General features: G+C 50.3%; 1 protein-coding gene across 10 annotated transcripts in view; it reads left to right on the top strand.

The window, feature by feature from the left end:
* Nucleotides 1-21,517, top strand: part of EHMT1 (euchromatic histone lysine methyltransferase 1) — a 169,490-nt gene that overhangs the window by 126,126 nt on the left and 21,847 nt on the right. For all 10 annotated transcript variants that reach the window (XM_075015208.1, XM_075015207.1, XM_075015206.1 and 7 more), the window contains 8 exons: nucleotides 1,087-1,188; nucleotides 2,039-2,143; nucleotides 4,529-4,683; nucleotides 12,010-12,177; nucleotides 12,574-12,718; nucleotides 14,844-14,921; nucleotides 16,318-16,433; nucleotides 18,803-18,889. In XM_075015208.1, the coding sequence (XP_074871309.1) occupies nucleotides 1,087-1,188; nucleotides 2,039-2,143; nucleotides 4,529-4,683; nucleotides 12,010-12,177; nucleotides 12,574-12,718; nucleotides 14,844-14,921; nucleotides 16,318-16,433; nucleotides 18,803-18,889 (956 nt within the window). The remainder of the gene's footprint in view (nucleotides 1-1,086; nucleotides 1,189-2,038; nucleotides 2,144-4,528; nucleotides 4,684-12,009; nucleotides 12,178-12,573; nucleotides 12,719-14,843; nucleotides 14,922-16,317; nucleotides 16,434-18,802; nucleotides 18,890-21,517) is intronic.

Raw genomic sequence — 21,517 nt, 5'->3', positions numbered from 1 at the left:
TTGGACACCTGTTTGGAAGGGTGTCCTCAGTGTTGTGGTCCAGAGAGGTGCCCCTGTGTTGAAGCATGGTTTTTTTGGTGGGTTTAATGTGGAAGGATGATGTGGTTTGAATTGTGGGAGGGGTGTTTCCTTTTGTTTCATCATTTATATTCAGCCCTTTGGGGCTTGCTCTGGGTTAAGTTTGTGTGAGGTCAAAGTTTGGGTTCTCCCAAGCATGGCTGGTTTCTGGTTTCATGCTGTGGCTCTCTCCATCTCGCCATCATCCGCGCCCAGGCCTTCGACTTTTCCATCCTGTGGAAGAGCCTGCACTAGAAGACTTCAAAAGGGGTTTTGCTTTCAAATCCTTAATCTGAGTTTCTCCTTAGCATTTTCCAGACTCTCATTCAGGCTTGTCTCTGTGGGGATGGCTGAGTGGTTCCAGTGTAGCTGTGCCAGTGCAGCTCTCCATGGAGACATACTGTCCTGGTGTGAGATGTGGCTTATGCTGAGCAGATGCAGTGGGCCAACAACAGGGGCTAAGAAGTCCTGGCTGAGATTGTCTCTCCTGGGGTCTGTTGTGCTGACATATGGGGCCTGATGGGCAGTCACAGCCTGGCCTGGAGCTCTGCTTGGATGAAGGACAGAATTCTCCCCCACATTTGCAGTCCCTCTGGCTCCAGCAAGGGGAGCAATAGCAGATGGCCCTTTGGAGAGGGAGAGGCGAAGAAAGCCACCATCAGCCAAGGGAGCAGGGAGCAGAAGCCAGCCAGTTCTTCAGTCTCTGCAAAACTGTCAGGGAGCCCTGTCATTCAAATCCCTTCTCTCCCTTCCAGCCCCCACGCATGCTCCCTAGTGCAGGCTTGTCAGGGCTTTGCTTAGCTCCTGTTGCCACCTTACTGGGCACTGGTTGTGACTGCCTGTCCTCTCTCCTGATGTCTACAGCAGGTGGCTCTGAGAGGCTGGGAGCTCTCCCAGCTCCAGAGCTGTGTGCTGACTCCTACCCTCTCCCTGACATTCCCAACTGCCAAGTGCAACTCCAAGAATGACAGACACCAGGAGGGCAGGGGAGTGATTTTCCCTGAGTTGTTCTTTGATTTTGTTGCTCAGGATGCGGAGGGCTCCACATGCCTGCACTTGGCTGCCAAGAAAGGGCATTACGATGTAGTGCAGTACCTGCTCGCCAATGGGCAGATGGACGTCAACTGCCAGGTAGGGCCCTACTGTGAGGGGTGTGAGCAAGGAGTCCGCGGTCCGTGTCTCAGGTCCTCCCCTGCAGTCTCCTGAGCACACCGCACGATTACTGGGACACCGCTGGGTCAGTCTGGAGACCCCAGCGTGCTTAGCTAACGCGGTCATGATCCATCAGTAATTGCATCCTCTTTTCAGCCTTCAAGGCCACCCTCGAGAGACCCTCCCTTCCACACGCGGTGGGCAGTCCAGCCCACTTGGCAGCAGCCAGCCCTGAAGAGAGCCTCAATCTGCCCTTCAGGCTCGTCTCACAGTACCTCCCCCTCCCCACACCAACAGTGGGACCAAAGAGGAGGCTGACCTCAGGCTCATTTGAGCTGCCTTGTTAAAGGTTGGGCATGAGGGAGCAGACAGTCAAGCCATTTTCAATAGGCCTCCCAGCCATAAGATGGGGCAGCACTGCAGCCCACTCACCTGGGGCCTCACAGACATCCCTGGCAGCTCCCCCGGTGGTTGGGGTGCTGTCTTGGCAGTCAGCCTGACTCAAGTGCAGGCTTGGGCCCCGATGCTGCAATCTTATCTGCACAGAGGGGCCCTTTCTCCCCACCCCTGTCCTTGCAGTCTGTGGTGCAGGACCTGGACGCAGGAGTGTGGCGGACGGGTTTGAACCACACTGTGCTGCTTGGTAACATCAACAGGGATTTCTCCACAGCCGGTTGAATTCATGTGGTGGCATGAGGCCAAGGGTGTCAGTAGTTTCCTTCGTGAGCTGCTCCCTGCCATGGCTGCAGCCCATGAGTCCAGGGGAATCCAGGCAGGCACTCCTCTGTCCATGCTGTGAATGTGTTACACTGTTCTCTCCCCTCCCCAGGATGACGGAGGCTGGACGCCTATGATCTGGGCCACAGAGTACAAGCATGTTGAGCTGGTGAAGCTATTGCTGTCCAAGGGATCGGACATTAATATTCGGGACAATGTAAGATCTTTTTGGAGTTGGGCTTTTTTAGTAAAGGAGCGACAGATTTTATTTAAAAGCTCCAAAGACCAGTATCACTGAGAGTTCGAGCCTGTTGGGATGGATGGTAGGGAACAGTGGGTTTGAAGCCCAGCCCAGCATGGAAGCATGTAGCTGGTGAGCATTTAGCTGTGCAAACAGCTCCATTGCTTGCATTTTAGGTAGGTCCTTGTAGGAGAGTTTGCTAACCTCCCACACCAGGGATTTCCCATGACAGTATTCAAAACTTATGTCCATAGTTTTTCTCCTGTTCCATGTAATAGTAATTCTTGGACGGTGGTTCCTTCTATTTTTTTCCATCCGTGTGCAGAATAAATTTTATTATGTGCACCTAGGCACATGTGGATGTGTACTGCCAATAGAAACACAGGCTGCTGGCTGTGGGCCCTCTGCTAATGAGAGCTAATGGGCCAACACCTGTATCCTTTGGTGGTTGTCCAAGCTGACAGTGAACATTGGTCCCGTGACCCATAGTGTCCTCAGGGTAGAGCCCACAGAGAGTACACTGTGTTCCATGGCCCAGAGAGCTTACATGCTAGGACTTGTCATTTGGAGCGGGCACTGCTTCTGCAAGTCATCAGTGGGAGCTGCAGTTGCTAAGCACCTCTGAGGATCAGTGCTTCGCAGCCCGATTCTGCAGACCTTCCTGATGGGAGAAGTTATGGATGGGTCCGCTTGCCCAAGCAAGGGCCGGTCACCTGACATCACGTTCTTTGAGCAGAAAGATAAAAATGGGGCAGTAATGAGGAAGCATGTGGGGAGACGATTCAGGGGGCGAGAAAAGGCAATGTCAAGTCCTCTATCTAGGAGATGGGTCAGACCTGCCTCTGCTCCTTTTATTTACGGGTTGATTGCCTTGTCTTCCCCATTTTCCAGCCCTGCCTCTGAGAAACTCCTGTGAGTCTGGTGGACATAAGAAGCTGGTTTCTATTGGTCTCCCCCAGTGCTTCTCTTGCTTTGTCTTCCAGATGCTGTCAGGGATAGAGGTCCACGTATCTCACAGGGATCAGAATTCGCCTTCCCTAGCCCCAAAGCCCCTCCATTTCTTGGGTAGCTGAGCACTTTCCAGCCAGATCCTGCTCTGACAAAAAAAGAGAGCAAGAATCAGAGGCCAAAGGGGGCTTTCCAGGGTGTTGCAGTCAGCTTTGTAGCTGTACTGCTGGTTCTGAACAAAATTGTTTTGTCTGATCCATCATAAAAGTCTCCAGCTACCAGATTCTTGGTTCACACATCAGTCTCACCGTGAAAGTCCAGTTGTTCCATCTAACAGTTCCTTCACAGATGTACGAGATCCCCATTCATTTGTCCAGACTCCCAGTAACTACTCATTGTTGCTTATTCTTACTCACACAGAGTAGCACTTTACTCTTCAAGTAGCCCTCTTAATTTTAATCAGCATGAATAAAAATGGCAGAAGCGGTATATTGATCTGTTTTCTCTGTCACCTGATATACAGTGTGTGCAGTGGTATCCTTTAGTCTTCAGAATTGTACTAGGGATTGACTGCCTTTTTCTAGGTGATGGCATACCAGGGAGAAGACACTGGGTAACAGATGTGGCCCCTCCCCCTCTCCCAGGCATCTGTTAGTAACTCAGATCTTCCCTTTAATGACAAGATTGAAGTTGCAGGAAACTAAGTATTCACTTTTTTTTTCTTTTCTTTTTTTTTTTTTGCCATATGTGAAAGACCCCCTCTCTAGTGCTTGCCATGCTGAAGGACTCCCAAGGTGTAGTAAAAATTACGCTGTAACAAAACCAAATTGGATCATTAGGTAAAACAACTATATCAGCAGGATGAGTGTTCAGCTGCTCCTAGTGCTCTAGTGAGAAACTGGTCTACACAGTATTTGAGGGATGCCTGGAATGAGCTGGCTCTGGCATTGTGCTGTTCAGACTTCTGTACAGAATCCTTCAGCAGGGTCCCACTGGGCTCGTGCTCTCTCAGATCCTGTAGAGGTAGCACAGGGGCTAGTTATGCTGCAAGTCTGGTATGGATGGCTCAGCTCCTAGCCCTTCCCAGGTGCTTGCTCGTGTCTGTCGTGCTGTCCTGTGGATGGATCCAGGTCGTTCTGTGCCTTTGAGACAAATGACTTGTCTGTTTGGATAAAGACAGCAATGCTCAGTTCAGGTGTAGCCTTGCCATCTCCAGTAAGCGTGGAGACGGCTGCGCTGAGAACTTCCTGCCTGCCTGTTGCAGGGGTGTGTTCTTTAAGCCAAAGTGAAATACATGAAAGGACAAGGCTGGCCATGTGTTTAATGCCGCAGCCACAGAGCTAAGGATGGTAGAGTCCCAATGTGGTGGGGTCTTAGTGCACTAAACAGCCTCTCCTGTGTTTTCCCCTTCAGGAGGAGAATATTTGTTTGCACTGGGCAGCTTTTTCTGGCTGTGTTGACATAGCAGAGATATTGCTGGCTGCTAAGTGCGATTTACATGCAGTAAATATTCATGGAGACTCACCACTGCACATCGCAGCCAGAGAGAACCGCTATGAGTGTGTTGTGTAAGTACGGCTCCTGCCACCCCTGCTTTCCTTTGTTACTTTGTTCACTTCTTACTTGGCCGCTGGCTGGCAAGTTAAGGGCATGCTGTGAAATGCTTTCACCTTTGAATAAGAAAGGAAGTAGGATGAAGAGCCTGATTCTTCTTCGAGTGGTCCCCGTGGGTGCTCCACAATAGGTGTTGGGCTCGCCCGGCACCGCAGATCGGAAATCTTCCAGCAGTTTCTCCTGGATTGCGCATGCGCCGGCGCGCGCCGCCCCCCTGCATGCCCCCGGCCGCGTGCACGATCCGGTCCCCGCCAGTTCCTTCTCAACCGCCATCAGCTGCAGACGGAATCCACTCAGGCTAAGGCCAGAGTCAGATTACTTAGTGGTTTTTTTCCACGTGTAATTTGTTGTTTTCGGTTATTAAACAAAAAAAAAAAATGAGAGAGAAAGCAAAGACAAAGAGAATATCAGCAAAAAAGAAAAAAGAGAGGAGCGGAGAAGAGAAGAGCAGACGTGAAGGCCATTTAGGCCACCCGCTGCCGCAGGCTGGTGATCACTGTTTGGGGTGGAAAGGCACGGATTAAGTGCTAAGTACCCTATTAACAATAAAGGACTCACCGCAATGGCCTCTTCAGGTTTTACAAAGTGGGAGTCATGCTGTGAAGCTATGCCGGCCTCCGTGGGGCATAGCGAAGGCATCCGATGCCTGGGGGAATTACAGCTTCTCAGACGCGTTCTCACTGTGCTAAGCTCACAGTCAGGGCCAGGAAGAACAGAGCGATGAGGCGTAAAATGCTCTTGTCGATAAGGCTCTCCAGCCGGCCTTGCCGGAGAAGCCTCACCCAGAAGGGCCCTCTGGGTTGCATAAGAGGAGGGTAGTTTTTCTCTGACCCCCTCAGTGCAGAAACGGAGGAAACTCTCCTTGCCGTGCGTTTGCAGCGAGCAGGACGAGCGGAGCACACAGCCACCAGCCGCATACTCAGGCAAGTGGAAGCGCGGCAGCGCACGTGGCAGAGGCTGAGCATCCAGTTATACAACAGCCGGCACGCGCGGCGCCTAGAGCGTCAGCCAGGCAAGCGCCGGAACCGGCGGCATCGCCACAGGCAGCACAGACCCCTGCGGCACCAGCAGTGCAGGGGCGCCAGGCACGGAACCTGCAGGCACCGGAGGAGGATACCCGCGCGGCACCGCAGCTGACAGTGCCGAGCGCGGTGCTGACAGCGGGGCCGAGATCCCCGGCACGGGAGGGGGTGGTGCCGGCCCTGCAGTGGAGGGGCAAGGCAACATCAAAAACCCGGCACCGCAGTCCATCTCTGGACAGGGCTGCGCTGCTGTTAGCACCAAGCCCTCCCCCTGTGATACACACGCCGCACCGAAAGCCTGTTTCTCCACCGGCCCATCCGGAAAAAAGAAAAAAAGAAAAACCTTCTTCTCCGTTCCTCCAACCAATGTCACCATGGCTTGGGCCACCTTCACCCATGCTGCCATGGTCGTCCTTATCATGCTGGACACAGACAAACCACAGGCCTACACCAAGGGGCAGGTCCCCCCCCCAGCCGCTCAATACCCCCGTGGGCACTCCCGATCGGGGACGGAAACACAGTTGTCTCAAGGGGAGTTAATTTTAGAACCCCGAGACTTTCCTTCACAATCCTCCAGCGAGCAAGTGTATCATCGACCGCAGGAACCCGAGGGTTCGAGGGAGGTTTACCTTAGTGGTTCCTCCTCATCCTCCCCAGATGAGTCTGTGGCCCCCGGGGATTTCTCTCCCCCGGATGATCTTAAACAGTTTCAGGAGCTGTTTAAAAGGGTGGCTTTCATGCAAGACATTCAAACGGCAGAGGTGCAGGAGAAACATCACAAACTCCTGAAAAATTTGAGACCCCCGGCTTCATCCAAAATGGCTATTCTGCTGGACAGAGCCATTCTGGAGTCACCCACTACTATATGGCAGACTCCGGCCTCTGTTCCGCCTACGAACAAGAGCGTGGATAAGAAATACTTCATCCCGGCAAAGGGCATGGAGTTCCTCTTCAGTCACCCACAACCAAATTCTTTGGTGGTCGGGTCATCCCAGCAGAGGTCAAAGGCTTCTCAGTACAAATTGGGGGATCAGACAAAGATGCTAAGAAGTGTGGGGGAAAAAGGAAAAAGAAAAACTGCTGTAGGGGTTAAAATTTTTACTTTTCCACAATAACCAGACCCCACTCTGTGAGAGGAAATTAGGGGGTCATCTGCACCTCTTTGAAGTTGTTACATTGTCACTTAGAGACAATTTACCCTGAAGACTCCTTTGTTTTTGTCATCATGTACCTTTGTAGGGTAAACTGAAGTCAGCAGAGCTGGTGTTTGCAGACAGATCTCAGGATAACTTGGCTGAGACTTTGGTATGTTAAAGAAGACAATTAATTACCAAACTATCTAAACAAACTGTATAAAAAGGCCTGAAAACTGATTCTCAGGGCTCCCACTTCTCTGGAAGCTGGCAGCCTGCATATATGCAAATAAACTTTCCTTTTGATCTCTCTCTTGCCTCACTGCTTTGACCTCCAGCCTCGGACCTTTGGGGAACTCTGTACCCCAGGGGAAAGTGGCTTCCCTGACAGAAGCTAGAGCTGTTTGGCAGGAAGGTATATTCCTCTCCTATCCTGCTATTGAGAATGGCAAATTATGGGCACACCTAGCAAACCATAATTTTGATAATTACTCCGGGCTTACTCCCCTCATGGATCCACTTCCGGAAGATAAAAAGCTGGTGTTAAAGGCGATTGTTCAAGAGGGCTACGCAGCATCGCGGACATGAGTCCAGATTGCCCTGGACGTGGCGGACACGGCGGCACATTCAACTGCTACAGCAGTGGTCATGCGTAGAGAATCCTGGCCCCCGATGTCGGGTATCTCGAGGGACCTACAGGCGAAGATCGTGGAGCTTCCCTTTGATACACAAAACCTGTTTGCAAAGTCAACCGACTCGGTTCCTCACTCCAGTAAGGACTCGAGAGCTACACTTAGAACCTCGGGCATTTATACTCCCCCATACAGGAGGGAAAAATTTTATCCTCAGCAAGGACGCTACGCTTACAACCATAGCGTGCTCAATATCAACGGGGCTACCGCCAAGGGCGCTATCAATAGCGGCAACTGTACAGAACTCCTAGGCGATGTTCTCAACAAAGCTGTACGCCCTCGGGTCAGGCCCAAAGGCAACAAGTTTGATGGGTATGTCGGGGGCTGCACTATCAATACCCCCGCTCAATGCCACTCTCATCCCATGTTCCATCATCGCCTCAGACCGTTCCACTCCCAATGGCAAAAGATCACCACAGACATATGGGTGCTGGAGATCATAGCCACGGGTTACGCGATCCCCTCCCAGTCGCTTCCACCGACGAAGCCTCCCACCAGGCCTCACCTCAGGGACGCTGCCACGAGGCGAGGCTCAAGCAGAAGGTGACTCACCTTATGTTCATAAGAGCGGTGGAAAGAGTGCCGGAATCATTCCAGGGGAAGGTTTTTATTCACGCTACTTCCTACCAGGGAAGAAAACAGGACACTGGAGGCCCACCTTAGATCTCGGGGCCTCAACCGTTACTTGCGCAAGCAACGGTTTCGGATGATCACAGTTGCCTTGATACTCACGGCACTGGACAATGGAGACTGGGTTGCAGCACTTGACTTACGAGATGCTTACTTTCATATAACAATCCACCCGGCACACAGACACTTCCTCTGCTTCACGGTCGGCCAGGAGCGCTTCCAGCACAGGGTTCTTCCGTTCGGCCTCTCCTCGGCCCCCAGAGTCTTTACCAAAACCCTGGCAGTGGTGTCAGCCAACCTGCACAGACAGGGGGTGTTTATTTTTCCCATATCTGGGCGACTGCCTGCTAAGAGGGACCTCGAAGGCAGAGGTCTCACGCATGATACGCCTCACAGCGGACACGTTTCTTCGCTGGGCCTAGTCATCAACCTCGCAAAGTCAAAGTCCGAACCCACACAACATATAGAGTTCATAGGGGCATGCGTAAACTCTATCACAGCACGGGTGTACCTACCCGACGCCCCCTTCTGCGCAATCAGTTTGCTGGTGCAAGTCATTACATACAGCCCCACGGTGCTGGTCTTTAACGTGCCTACAGCTTCTGGGCCACATGGCGGCAGCGACGTTTGTGGTACAGAATGCCAGGTCGCACATGTCAAGCCTGTAGCATTGGCTAGCGAGCGTTTACAAATTGGCATCCCACACTGTCCACAGGGTGGTGTCGTCCACAGCAGAGGTGCGCAGATCCCTGGCGTGGTGGGAAAACCCCGAGAATCTGCTAGTGGGGGTGCCTTTTCACCAACCACACATTTCTATTTTTCTTACTACCGACGCCTGCCACATGGGATGGGGAGCGCACATTGGCGACAAGGTAACGCAAGGGCTATGGTCCCCTGCGGAACAGACACTGCACATATCCATAGTGGAGCTCAGAGCAGTGTTCAACGCCTGCAAACATTTTCGAGATTATCTGCATGGCAAAGTAGTCGGGATTCAATACCGACAATACCTCCACTATGTTTCTACATCAATCGACAAGGGGGAGTACGATCCCGTGCCCTATGTGCGGAAGCACTCAGTTTGTGGAATCGGTGCATCGCCAACAACATAACGTTGAAAGCCTCGTACTTGCCGGGCGCTCACAACGTGACTGCAGATCAGCTGAGCAGGCTCTTCGCAATCACGCACGAATGGCAGATCCGCTCCGATCTGCTACAGCGCATTTTTCGTACATGGGGGTTTTCCCCAGATCGATCTGTTTGCCACCCAGTGCAACAAAAAAAAAAAAAGTGTCCCCAGTACTGCTCCAGGGCAGGAGTGGGGCGGGGGTCCCTGGGGGACGCATTCATGTTTCATGGAAGGGCTCCCTACTTTACGCGTTTCCCCTGCAGCACTTATCCGCGAGGTCTTGCACAAAGCCAGAAGGGAGAGAGCTCGCATGATATGCATAGTCCCGCTTGGGATCGGCAGCAATGGTTTCCCTTGCTTCTGCGCATGTCGGACCGCACACCGCTCCCTCTACCGGTGGCGCTGGACTTACTCATGCGGGCTCAAGGGTCCATAGTGCACCCGCACCCTGAGGGTCTGCACCTACAAGCATGGCTAATCCATGGCTCAGCTCCTTAAAGAGCACATGTACGGAGGGAGCACAACAAGTCCTGGAATGTAGCCGAAGGACCTCCACCAGGAGGACTTACAAGCAGAAATGGACTCGATTCACAGCCTGGTGTTCCGCCAAGCAGTTAGCTCCCTTTGACGTTCCTATACCTGTAATACTAGAATACTTATTGGACCTCAAGAGAGGCGGGCTTTCTCTATCGTCACTAAAGGTCCACGTCGCCGCTATATCAGCCTTTCGGCATACAGAGGAAGAGCCCACAGTATTCACCCATCCTATCGTTACCAGGTTCTTGAAGGGGCTGGTAAACCTGTACCCCCCCTCAGAAACCGCTTCCACTATCGTGGAATTTGGACTTGGTGCTCAGCATGCTATCGGGTCCACCTTTTGAACCATTAGCCACAGTTCCCATACGTCTCCTTATGATAAAAACAACCTTCCTCCTTGCAACTATGTCAGCCCGCAGGGTGAGTGAGCTCGCGGCAGTGATGGCAACGCCGCACTGCACAGTATTCTCAAAGGAGGCGGTGACTTTAAGGCTGCGCCCAGCCTTTGTTCCAAAAGTCTCTTCGGAGTCCAATCTTAATGAGCCAATAGTTTTACCCTCGTTTTACCCGAAGCCTCACAGCTCTGGCAGGGAGGCACGCCTGCATCTCCTAGATGTGAGGAGGGCGTTGACCTTCTACACAGACAGAACTAAGCCCTTCTGGAAAATGGACAGGCTTCTAGTCTCTCTTGCTCCTGGGTTAAAAGGAGAAAGTCTCTCTTCCTGGAGAATCTCAAAGCACATTGTGTCCTGTATAAAAATGTGCTTTGGACTTCGAAAGACTCCTTTGCTGGCCCCGCCCAGGGCTCTCTCCACCAGGGCGGTGGCGGCGTCAACAGCCTTCTTCAAGGACATTGCGTTAACAGACATCTGTAGAGCGGCGACCTGGTCATCCTATGACACCTTCGCCAAGCATTATGCCCTGCCTCGGGTATTCTAAGAGGATACCCGTCTGTCGACAGCAGTCCTCTCGGGGGCAAGCTGCACATAAACCGATTACCCACCTCCTTACTTGGGTTACTGCTGGGTAGTCACCTATTGTGGAGCACCCACGGGGACCATTCGAAGAAGAAAAAGAAGTTACTCACCTGTAGTAACGATGGTTCTTCGAGATGTGTCCCTGCGGGTGCTCCACCACCCGCCCATCCTCCCGGCTTCAGATCTCTGTCTAGTGTTTTTCAGGAGCATCCGAGGCGGTTGGTCAAGGAACTGGTGGGGACCGGATCGTGCACGTGGCTGGGGGCGCGCAGGGGGGCAGCACGCGCCGGCGCATGTGCGATCCAGGAGAAACTGCTGGAAGATTTCCGATCTGCGGCGCCAGGCGAGCCCGACACCTATTGTGGAGCACCCATGGGGACACATCTCGAAGAACCATCATTACTACAGGTGAGTAACTTCTCTTTCTTCATTGCTTTGTACCCAGGCACAGTGGGTTGGAATGCATGGGGCTGAGTCTCATTAATCCCCGTGTCCCCTTTGCGCCTTACTGTACAGCTCCTTTCCACTGCCAGAGTGATGTAGAGGGGCTTTGGAGTGAATGAGAAGCAGACCTTAGTGCTCTGGGTCAGTAGCACATGTGCAGCTGTAAATGACTGTAATGTGTAAGCTGTAAATGTGAAGCTCAAGGCAGTGGAGTAGCAGGCTGAGTTTTTGTCCGCATGCGATGGCTCCTAGCAGTGGAACCTATTTATAGGGGTTTGGGGTGCACAGAACTAGCCCAGGGCCTCTGCACCATCTTAAAGTTCCATTTATGTCCTCCAAATAAGGCATCGGTGGGCCTTCATTGGTGCCTTTGCCTAGTTTCACGCCCGTTTGGAGCTAGGCTGGTTATGAGCAAACACCTTTTCGTGCCTGATGTAAAGTGAGATTTGGACCCAGCTTCCTAGACTGGCTGATGCGCCAGTCTGTTGCTCTGCCCAGAGTCCAAAATCACCACCGCCTTTAGAATGCCGCTTCCTAAAAAGGGTGTGGAGGTGGCGGCTGTCTGTAGTGGTTGAATCTGTTCTGTTTCTTCAGTCTCAGGAGAGAGTGATCCTGCTAAGGCGGCCTTCAGGAGTGGCTGCAGAAAGCCCCTTGATGCTTCCTCCTCTGAGGAGTTCTCTCTGGGTGGGTTATTTACTCTTGTTACTGTTTTGCAGCCTCTTTCTCGCCCGGGGCTCGGATGTCAGCTTGAAGAACAAGGAAGGCGAGACTCCGCTTCAGTGCTCAAGTCTCAACTCTCAGGTCTGGGTGGCTCTGCAGATGAACAAGACACTACGAGAATCATCTTCTGACAAACCTGCCCAGATAGAGAAGACGGTGAGCAGGTGAGAGTCCAGCTGGCCTCTGTTGTGAATGCCAAGGTCAAGCTCTCTAGATGAGATCCTGATATGGGAAGGCTCTTAAGGAAGTGGTTATTCTTCAAGCTTGTGCCGATTTGGGGCTAGTGCAGCGTGTGCTGAATCAGCATGTGTCTGAATAGGTCTTCACTATGGGACAGTCTAACTAAAAGTCGTCATTTATTAGTCGTTTATTTGTCGTCATTCCAAGCCCAGTGGGAAAAATGGATTCAGAATGACACTGGGTTCCTTTTAGCCGCGATATTCAGAGATCAAGTTGTGCTTGAGTGCCACCTGTTGATTTTGTAATTTGGATAGCAGGGGACTGTATCTTTGTGGCATAAAGGGGTTATTCTTTTCTCTACCTTTTCCTCACTGTGACAGAGACATTGCCCGAGGCTACGAGCGGATCCCGATTCCATGTATCAATTCTGTGGACAGCGAGCCTTGCCCCAGCAACTACAAATATGTCTCTCAGAACTGTGTGACCTCCCCAATGAACATTGATAGAAACATCACTCATTTGCAGGTTAGCTGGGCTGGGTGTGTACGTGGGGTGGAGGTGGGTGGCAGTTCTCTCTTGTCTTAGTATGGAAGATGGTTAGCAAACCAGCAGAGTGTGCACTGCAGAGATGTGTTCCTGCTGGAACGTGGGTGGGTGTGAGTGTGTGTGGGTCAACACTTCCCAGCCTTTGAGGCAGCAACCCATTTTGACAATTCAGTAAGACTTTGTGACCCAAGGCAATTCAAAACCGGTGCTGGGGAGAGGTTCTCCCCTGGCGAAAAAAAATATTATACATCTTAATTCTCTTCGCCCCCCCGGAAGGCTTAAACCCTTCACAGCCCCAAAGACCCTCCCCTGAGCTTAAACCCCTCATAGCCCCAAACTGCCCCCCCCCACCTACCTCACACAAGCACTGCTGCTGCTCCTTCACCGGGCTGCCACCACTGCTTCCTCTGTGCAGCTCCCCCCAGCCCTGCTACTCCCTTCTCCGACCTTCGGCATGGGCAGTTCTCTGCCCTGCTGCACTGAAATGTGACTCAGTTTAATTGGTTTAGCAGACGGATCCCTCCTGCCAGCTGATAAACCAGTTAAAGTGGGTTCCATTTCAGTGTGGCATGGCAGGGACTGGGAGCTGGAGGAGTGAGCAGCGGCAGTGGTGGGAGCTGCAAATGGTTCCTTAAAGAGCCACATGCAGCTCAGAGCCACTTGGCTGGCATCCCTTAGAAAAACTAATGGCAGCTCATGTTTGGGTCATGACCCATAGGTTGCGAATCAGTGCTCCAGGTGGATGCAATGATATGAGCAAACAGAGTTGACCAGTTTGACTGTGTACTTGTGTTCAAGTTATATGCTTGCTTCATCCACCTTCTTGTCAGCAACTGAACAAAGGAAACTCCCCCTCCTTGGAACTGAGAAAACATTTTGTTCCATGGAAATTTGGAATTGAAGTCCCAGTGGCACTCCGATGCTGGTGGTGTGAGTTTTAAGACATGAAGGAGAACCCACATGGGATTTTGTCTGAACTGAAAACCCCAGGATGTTTTTCAGTAAGAACTGGGGTGTTTAACCCCAGTGCCTTGGCAGAATTCCAGCAAGGCCTCCCTAAATTCCTCAGCCTTTTTCTGTTGGATGGAAGATACTTCCTCCCTTCCCTTCAAACTTCTGCTAACTGCATGTTATATTCCACCATAGAGATGAGTGTATTTTGTGGTTCTGATGTAGCCCGTACACTCCTCTGAGGGTGTAGTGAGGCTTTAACTAGTCAATGTTTGTTGATCCTCAGATGACAAAAGTTCTGGGCAGCAAAGTAATATTTTGCAATAGGAATAACCCATGCTGTTGTTTGTGTGGTGGTGTGCATGAAGGTTGTGTGCTCTAATGCCATGGTTATAAGCCCCGTAGAATGCCCTGGAGAGTTGATTGAGCATTCATGGCTTCCCTAGCTTGACTCTTGCAACATCATATCCAGTGATGAAAACACATGCCCTGAAAAAGCATCAGTTGGTACTGAATTCAGCATCCCATCTACTTAGCAGCACAGGCTGCCAGGAACACATCACTCCATTGTTACCCTCCTACACTTTCAGCCCAGCGAACTCAGCATCCAGTTCCATGCTTGTGTCTGGATATTCAGAGCCCTCCAATCAGTTGGTCCTACACACCTGAGAAATCACCCTGCCTTCTGTGATCCTGACTCCCAGGACATCTGCTTTCTACTGGAGCAGTGACCCTGCCAGGCATGGGGCTGGGTCAGGAGTTCAGGAGAGACAACTTTCCCAGGAGCTGGATCTATACTGGAATTCACTCCTGGGTCAGAGAACAATGGACACAGACCCACCCCCATCAGAACTAGTTACGGGATTGTTTCTGTGATCTGGCTGCCCCTTGCAATGTCACCCACTAAAATAAGCAAACAAAAAGTCCCATGAAACCAGTGAAGCTGATTGTGCAATTGTCTGAGGTGAGAGGGAGAGCACGGGGCCTGTTTTTTTTTACATACTTGGGAGGTTCCCGTTGGGCTGGTGTTGGAGAGCAGATGGGGTATATCAATAGCTAAGGTGATAGCTGTTTCCTCTCCAGCCCATTTAACCAAGTTGGTGTTTCTGTTGCACTGGTGTAAGAATTGGATCTGCTTGTTTCTCCCTTCCAGTACTGCGTGTGCATTGATGACTGCTCCTCCAGTAACTGCATGTGTGGCCAACTCAGTATGCGCTGCTGGTATGACAAGGTGAGGGCTTCGAACTTCATGTTTGGTTTGGCCAGTAGTCACGTATTAAGTTCTGCACAATATTTATAACAATTGAGAAAACTGTGAAAATTTTGTGAGTTCCAGTGTGTTAAATAACCTTGGCTGCAGCGTGTACAAGGCAAGAGGCTCAATAAATATAAAACTTGCATAGCTGCTCTACCAACAAAGCCATTAATTATGCCCACCTGGAATGTGGGGTTTAACAATCTGTGCAAACCCCACTGAAGAACGCAGTGTGAGCTGTTCAGTCTTCAGGTCTTTCTGTAATTTATAAATGAGGGGAAGTGGCTTGTGACGTTTTAGTTTTCCTTTATTTGCTGTGATCTACCTCCTGTGAAGGCTGAATGGATGCGTTTTAGTTACAGGGTTGCTAGGTGGCTGCTCTCATGTTTTGTCTGTATAAGCTTACATCCCCCAGGGAGATCCTTCAGGTTAATCCTGGGGCAGATTCTGCTAAGATCACATGTTCCTTCAGTCTCTTCAGGCTTCTCTGTTGGCAATTTTGGTATCTCCTGGCTCTTGCCAGGTGTCCATTTTAATTGTACGTTAACAGGCTTTACAGTCTGAAGTCACTTCATTGCTTGTATAATTTGACCATTTATTTAAATTTAAATGTGGCGTGTGGTGTGTCTGCTACTTTCTCCTCTTCATGTAACAAAAGGTTACTTAGTAGGGCTTCTTATGGGAAGAAATCTGGTCCGGCAGCATGAGCACTTGTTCTGAATATGGGTTCTACTGCAAGCCATACCACAGACTGTCTGGCTACAGCTACACTTACCGGAGAAGATCGACTGTCCTGGGTCGATCTTTCAATGTGCCGTTTGTGCATGCATGGAACGGCGTGTTCCAGGGTCACCATCGACCCCGGAACGCATCCTGAGCCACATAGTAGTAAGGAAGGTCGACAGGAAAAGTGCTGCTGTTGACCTTCTGCTGTGAAGACAGGCACAGAAGTTGAAGGCTGCAAGGTCGATTTTTGGTGTGCAGTTGGCATACCAAAAATTGCGTAAGAGCCATCGATCTTCAAGGTAAGCGTAGATGCAGCCTCTCTTGCCCAGTTGGCAAATGCAGATAAAGATGCATGTCCACTTCTGTAAAGCTCTTTGAGATCTTTACAAAGATCTTGCTTCTTGTTTTTGCTTCTTGCCTGTCCTCTGGTTCTGGCAGTGCTGCAGAACTCCCTCTGACTTTGGGAAGTTTGGGTATGGATCTGTGTCAGTTCGAGAAGATGGATGGGAATTGGTTCACCGGCACGAGATTGACTTAAACGTTGGGAAAATTCAGCTCTGGATTGGAGCTTTTCAGCTTTATCTCCGGTCGCAAAAGAATGGAGGAATACAATTAATCCATTCCTGCTCTCATGTCTCTTCTCCAGGATGGTCGACTCCTGCCTGAGTTCAACATGTCTGAGCCACCTCTGATCTTCGAGTGTAACCACGCTTGCTCATGTTGGCGAAACTGCCGGAATCGGGTAGTACAGAATGGGCTCAGGTGAGGGACAAGGCTTCTGATTTGGGTCGTTTTTATAAAAGGAATACATCTTCCTGCCTGTCTTCTCTAGCCTGTCCCTAAAAGTAGAGATTTCCAAAGATGAGAGAGAAATGGGGCAGGTATATCATGACTGAAAGTTGTCAACCAGAGCCACATCTCTGGATCCTGCTAGAAAGCATAGATCTACAGCAGGGTATTGAGATCAACTAGGATTCGTGTTGGACACTGGGGCCTCTGTGTGCTTTAGTCAGACTGACTGCACTGTTCATTTACTGTACTGTGCAGCTGGGGTTTAGTTGGGGGAAGTGTGCTGTTTTTTTGGGTTTTTTAGTAAGTGGTTGTTGTTTCATTGGCAATTCACATGCTGCTTTCAGGATAAGGTCTTTGGGGAAATAATAATTAATAAGGAAAAACGTATAGCCATTTAGAGCAAAATTAGCTTAGCCCTTCATATCAAAGCTTACAGACCCAAGTTCCTAAAGTTCCGATGAATCTGGGCTGCTTTATTTTTTTCCAGACATGCTGAGCACCCCTTGTCTTCCTGTCATCAAGCCCACTCTTTTTATGTGTTACATAAGTGTGGATGTAAGGCCTGAATTTCTGGGACTCAGTTTGGAAACATTAAAATGAGGGAAGGGGGGGATGGAGAGCTGAGCCCTGGTGAAGCTGAGGTTGTCAGTGGCTTGGGGTGGTTTTGTTTTGCAAAGAGCTGTTTGTGGGGTTTTTAAGTTTGAAAATTTGAAACGTATCTTTTAAAAAAAAAGGCTCAGGAGACTTTCCTGATGAAATTCTTGGCTGCGCTTTCTCCCTCTTTGGTGGCCAGCTCAATGTGTTTGTCCATGTAAGAGCTGTGCAAATAGCGCTGTTGCTCTTGTTCCCTGTTCTGTTTAAGGCTTGCTAAAGAAGGCAGGGGCTCTGAACTGGAGGCGGAGGGGGAGTGGTAAGTCCCCGAGGAGCCTGTGATAAGATCGCTATTTCCCAGAGTTCAGTGGGCCTCATCCCTTGAGGAATCAGGGCTGACTCCTGGTTTTTGATCTGCAAAGTGGCTGCTCAATAATGATGCCTGGGTGCTCCCTCTTCATTCACAGCATTTCCCTTAGCACATTTGCTCTGAATTAATGTTACGTGTCATTGCACATGTTTCCGTCTGACAGGCCTGCCAGCTCTGCCTGGTGTCTGAAAATCAAGTGAGGTTCCCTATTTCTGCTACATCATTCCCTAACAACACAGTGAACCAAAACTCAGCTGCCTGTTTTACTGGTGAGGAAGGAGACAAAACAGAATGCAGCTTTCTCAGGCCTGAAGCAGTGTGGCCACATTGTCTGAAACCAGAAGCGCTGAGGAAAGCGTATCACCTTTGGGTTGTGTTCCTGGCACTGTCTGCCAAGGGTAGGAAGTGCTAGGCAGGGAGAGGAATTGCTTAATGTAGTGCAATATAAGGGATATTTCCAAGGAAGCAACAAGGTGAAATTAAGGAAGGGAAAAATAGGCACACACTGGGATTTTCCCCCCCGAGGAATGGAATCTGTGCAGGTGGAGTTAGGTTCCAGCAGGGGAGACAAGGGATCAGCATTGCTGGAGAATGTTAAATGTAAGATGACCCTCTGGACTACTGCAGCAATGGGGCCATGCACTAGATGACATCCCAGGTGGTTTCTGAGTTTGGTTTAATGGCTGAATCTGTAAAATTCCATACAGGGGCCAGGAGACCAAGCAAGTTTCAAGTTAGGGAGTTTTCTTCTGACCTCTCAGCGAGTGGCTTGGCTCAGGTTAAGTGGGACCCACCAGATTTCCAGCTCTCTGTAGAGGGAAGGGATATCTCTGTAGTGATCCTGTGCATTCTTAGTACTGCCCCGGCTGCGGCTCCTCTGGTGCTGCACACCTGCCTTCAGAGTCGTGCTCCTCTGGTCTCCAGCTGCCGCTTCCTCTCTCCGTTGTGCAGACAGGGAATGTGCAGGAGAGGAGAGAAGCTGACATTTGAATTCCACGTATCAATCCCAACAGGTTTAACAGGGCAGGTGATACCATGGAGAAGACCCAGTCCCCCTGGAGTGTAGTAAAGAGGGTTCTGCAGGAGGGCGGTTAGGGAAAGCTGCCCCATAATTTCTGCTTTTCCCTCTTGCTGTGCCGCTAGCCAGTCTGCACCTGGTTTTCCTTCTGTCCACTCACATTTACGGGGGAGCAGATTGGGGCATGCTAGGAACTGGGGTCAGTCACCTTGTGACAGAACTGGAAATTGTCTGTTGAAAGTCACACTCTCTGCTTAAATTTGCAATTTCTGTGTAACCTTCCTCTGCCTGGAGAGCTGACACCATCTATAGAGCTCTGCCTCTGCTGCCATTCATGGGACCCCCTTTCTTGTCTTTCAGGGTTCGATTGCAGCTTTATCGGACACAAAAGATGGGCTGGGGTGTGCGGTCAATGCAAGACATTCCCCTGGGGACATTCGTGTGCGAGTAAGTGCATTGGCTTAGAGCCGCTCGCAAACAAAGTGTCATGTCGTGAGCGCTAATGGTGTGTTGGACAATTGGTGTCGTGCGCCAAAATTAAAGTGCTGCTTAGTAGAGGAAGAGATGTGTGCAAAAAGAAGTGGCTTTATGCAGACCCATCTAGCCTAAGTTTATTAAAAACGGCTATACTGGGTCAAAGCAAAGGTCCATGTAGCCCAGTATCCTGTCTTCTGACAGTGGCCAAAGCCAGATGCTTCATGGGGAATTAACAGACCAGGGAATCGTCAAGTGGTTATCCTCTCAGTGAACAATCCTGAAGCCGTTTGAATGGATCTTCACACTCTACCCATCTGCCTGGCATCTACCTTCAGGCCTTAAGCCCCTCTGCCTTAGTGACCTCCAGGCATCACTTCAGAATGAGAGTGGTGTCTCAGACTCCACATCATGGCCATGATTCAGCAAAACACACGCCTGTGCTTACAGCCATTTGACAGCAGTGAGATTGAAACGTGCTGAAGTGTTGTCTGGAGTATGATTGCTTCCCTGAAGTGGGGCTTATGATTTTATCACAGCAATTGCTGTGTTGAGAGAGGTGGCTAAGAGACACACTGGTTTAAGCTCTGAAGGTTTTGATTGCGAACAGAAGCCAGCAGAGATATGGGAAATGCAAGGCAAGGTTGGGGTGTAGAAATAATCCAGTTAATTTGTATTGGAGATGGGCTTAAATCACGAATTTCACATAGGGACCATCCCAGAGTCTAGGAGGTTGGAGGTGCATTAGTATCTCTGGCACTCACGTTTCAGACTGGGCTAATCTCTACTCTGTGATACAATTCAGAGTTTTCTCCAGTACCAAAGTTCCAGAGTACTTAAGCATGTTCCCTATGAAGTTCTTGGCTGAATCAAGGCCTAAGAAAGAAAACGATTTCTATCATTTATGTACAGTTAACAAAAACAAATTCCTGTTGGAACCAGTGATTTGTTAGGGTTCAGAATGATGCAGATGCTTCATAGGCATCTCTGGAAAATGTCCCATTCAGCTGTTTGCTCAGTGAGGCTGGGCTCTTGTTCATCCCATGAAAGCAGGGTCTTTGTTTCTTAGCAATATGTCACTGATGCCACGCAGTACTTTGGAATAGGGGCAGGAAATGATTTTTAAGGGTGTTGCCTCTGAGAAATGTGAGCCTGTGTGAACACTGAACAGTGGCAGAAATTTAAGTTAAATTTAAAGTCTGTAACTGGGTAACATTTTCCTGCACGTGCATTGTTGCAAAACCTCATTAGAAGCTATAATGGCCCTGATAGTGTTTTCTTGGTTCAGGCCCAAAGCCAAGCCTTGCCCAGTTTGGTCCTGTGGTCCGTTTTCCAGCTGGGCTCTAGAATGAAGTCGGGAAACATCAAAACAGGACTGTATAGCCAGATGGAGCATTCACAGTTCAGAACTAACTCTGGGCCCAAATATGAACTGGTTCCAGGAGTAATGGAGGGGAGGGGGAAAATCAAGTCTTAAATCCTGCCTGAAAACAGGAAAAAGACAAAGGAAATTCCTAGTTTCAAAGGGTTAGGTTGGATGTAGCGTTCCTCCCTGTAAAGGTCAGGCATCCCCACCCAGAGTCACCAGAAGTTGGAGTAACTTGATGTGTGGGCGCACTCTGCTGTCAGCAAGAATCCCCTGGTTCTTGGTTGAGGTACGCACCAGTAGTCTGACTCCAGCCTCTCAGGGTCTGGGACTTGAGCAGGGAAAACAGTCTATGGCCTCAGCTTTGTGCCTGGGTCAAAGGGCCAATGTCTAGGTCTTGAGTCTTCTGCATCTGGGGTGAGCAATTACACAGTCTTTGACAGGCAGCCTCCTGGCTGAGACAAGCAACCATAGTCTGGAACTCTGGCCTTCTGCATGGTGCAAGCAAACTGTCTACAGCCCACAGCCTCCTAGCTGGGGTAGGCAGTAACCAAACAGCCTGGCCCCATTGGGTGTGTGAACTGAGCAACCATCAGTCATTAGCTCAGGTGTCTTGGCTTAAGATTTAATGCCCATCCTCAGCTGAATATATGGGTGGGTGGGGGTAACCTAGCTCTCCTTGCTCCATCAGGGGTCTCATAGTATCATGTGATCCAACCACTGGGTCAGTGGGCAGACAAGCAGTTGCTACTTCACATTGCAGCAGCAAAACGGGACCAAACTCTTGTGTTGCTGGGCTATTTCCTACCAGTTTCTGCTGGAGCAGCTCCATTAACACTGGACTCTGACTTATAGGCTCATGGTCTGGTAGCTGTCCCTCCGGTCTCTGTTTGGGATCTTCTGTGCTTTTGGGGCAGTGGGTTACTGGTCTTCTCAGCAACCGGTCCTGAATCCTGCTGAGGGCTCAGCTCTCTGGGAGGGATCTCAGCCTTGGTCTTGGTCCTTGGTCTGGTCACAGGAGCTCGGAACACTAGAATTGGAAAGGACCTGGAGAGATCATTGAGTCCAGTCCCCTGCCTTTACAACAGGATCAAGCATTGTCTGGACCCATCCCTGATAGATGTGTGTCTAACCTGCTCTTAAATATCTCCAGTGATGGAGATTCCACAACCTCCCTAGGCAGTTTATTCCAGTGTTTTCCTAATGTCCAACCTAAACTTCCCTTCCTACAGTTT

The sequence above is a fragment of the Carettochelys insculpta genome, chromosome 21 (genome assembly GCF_033958435.1).
Source record: "Carettochelys insculpta isolate YL-2023 chromosome 21, ASM3395843v1, whole genome shotgun sequence".
NCBI classification, from domain to species: Eukaryota; Metazoa; Chordata; order Testudines; family Carettochelyidae; genus Carettochelys; species Carettochelys insculpta.
This window is presented reverse-complemented; position numbering and strand designations above follow the sequence as displayed.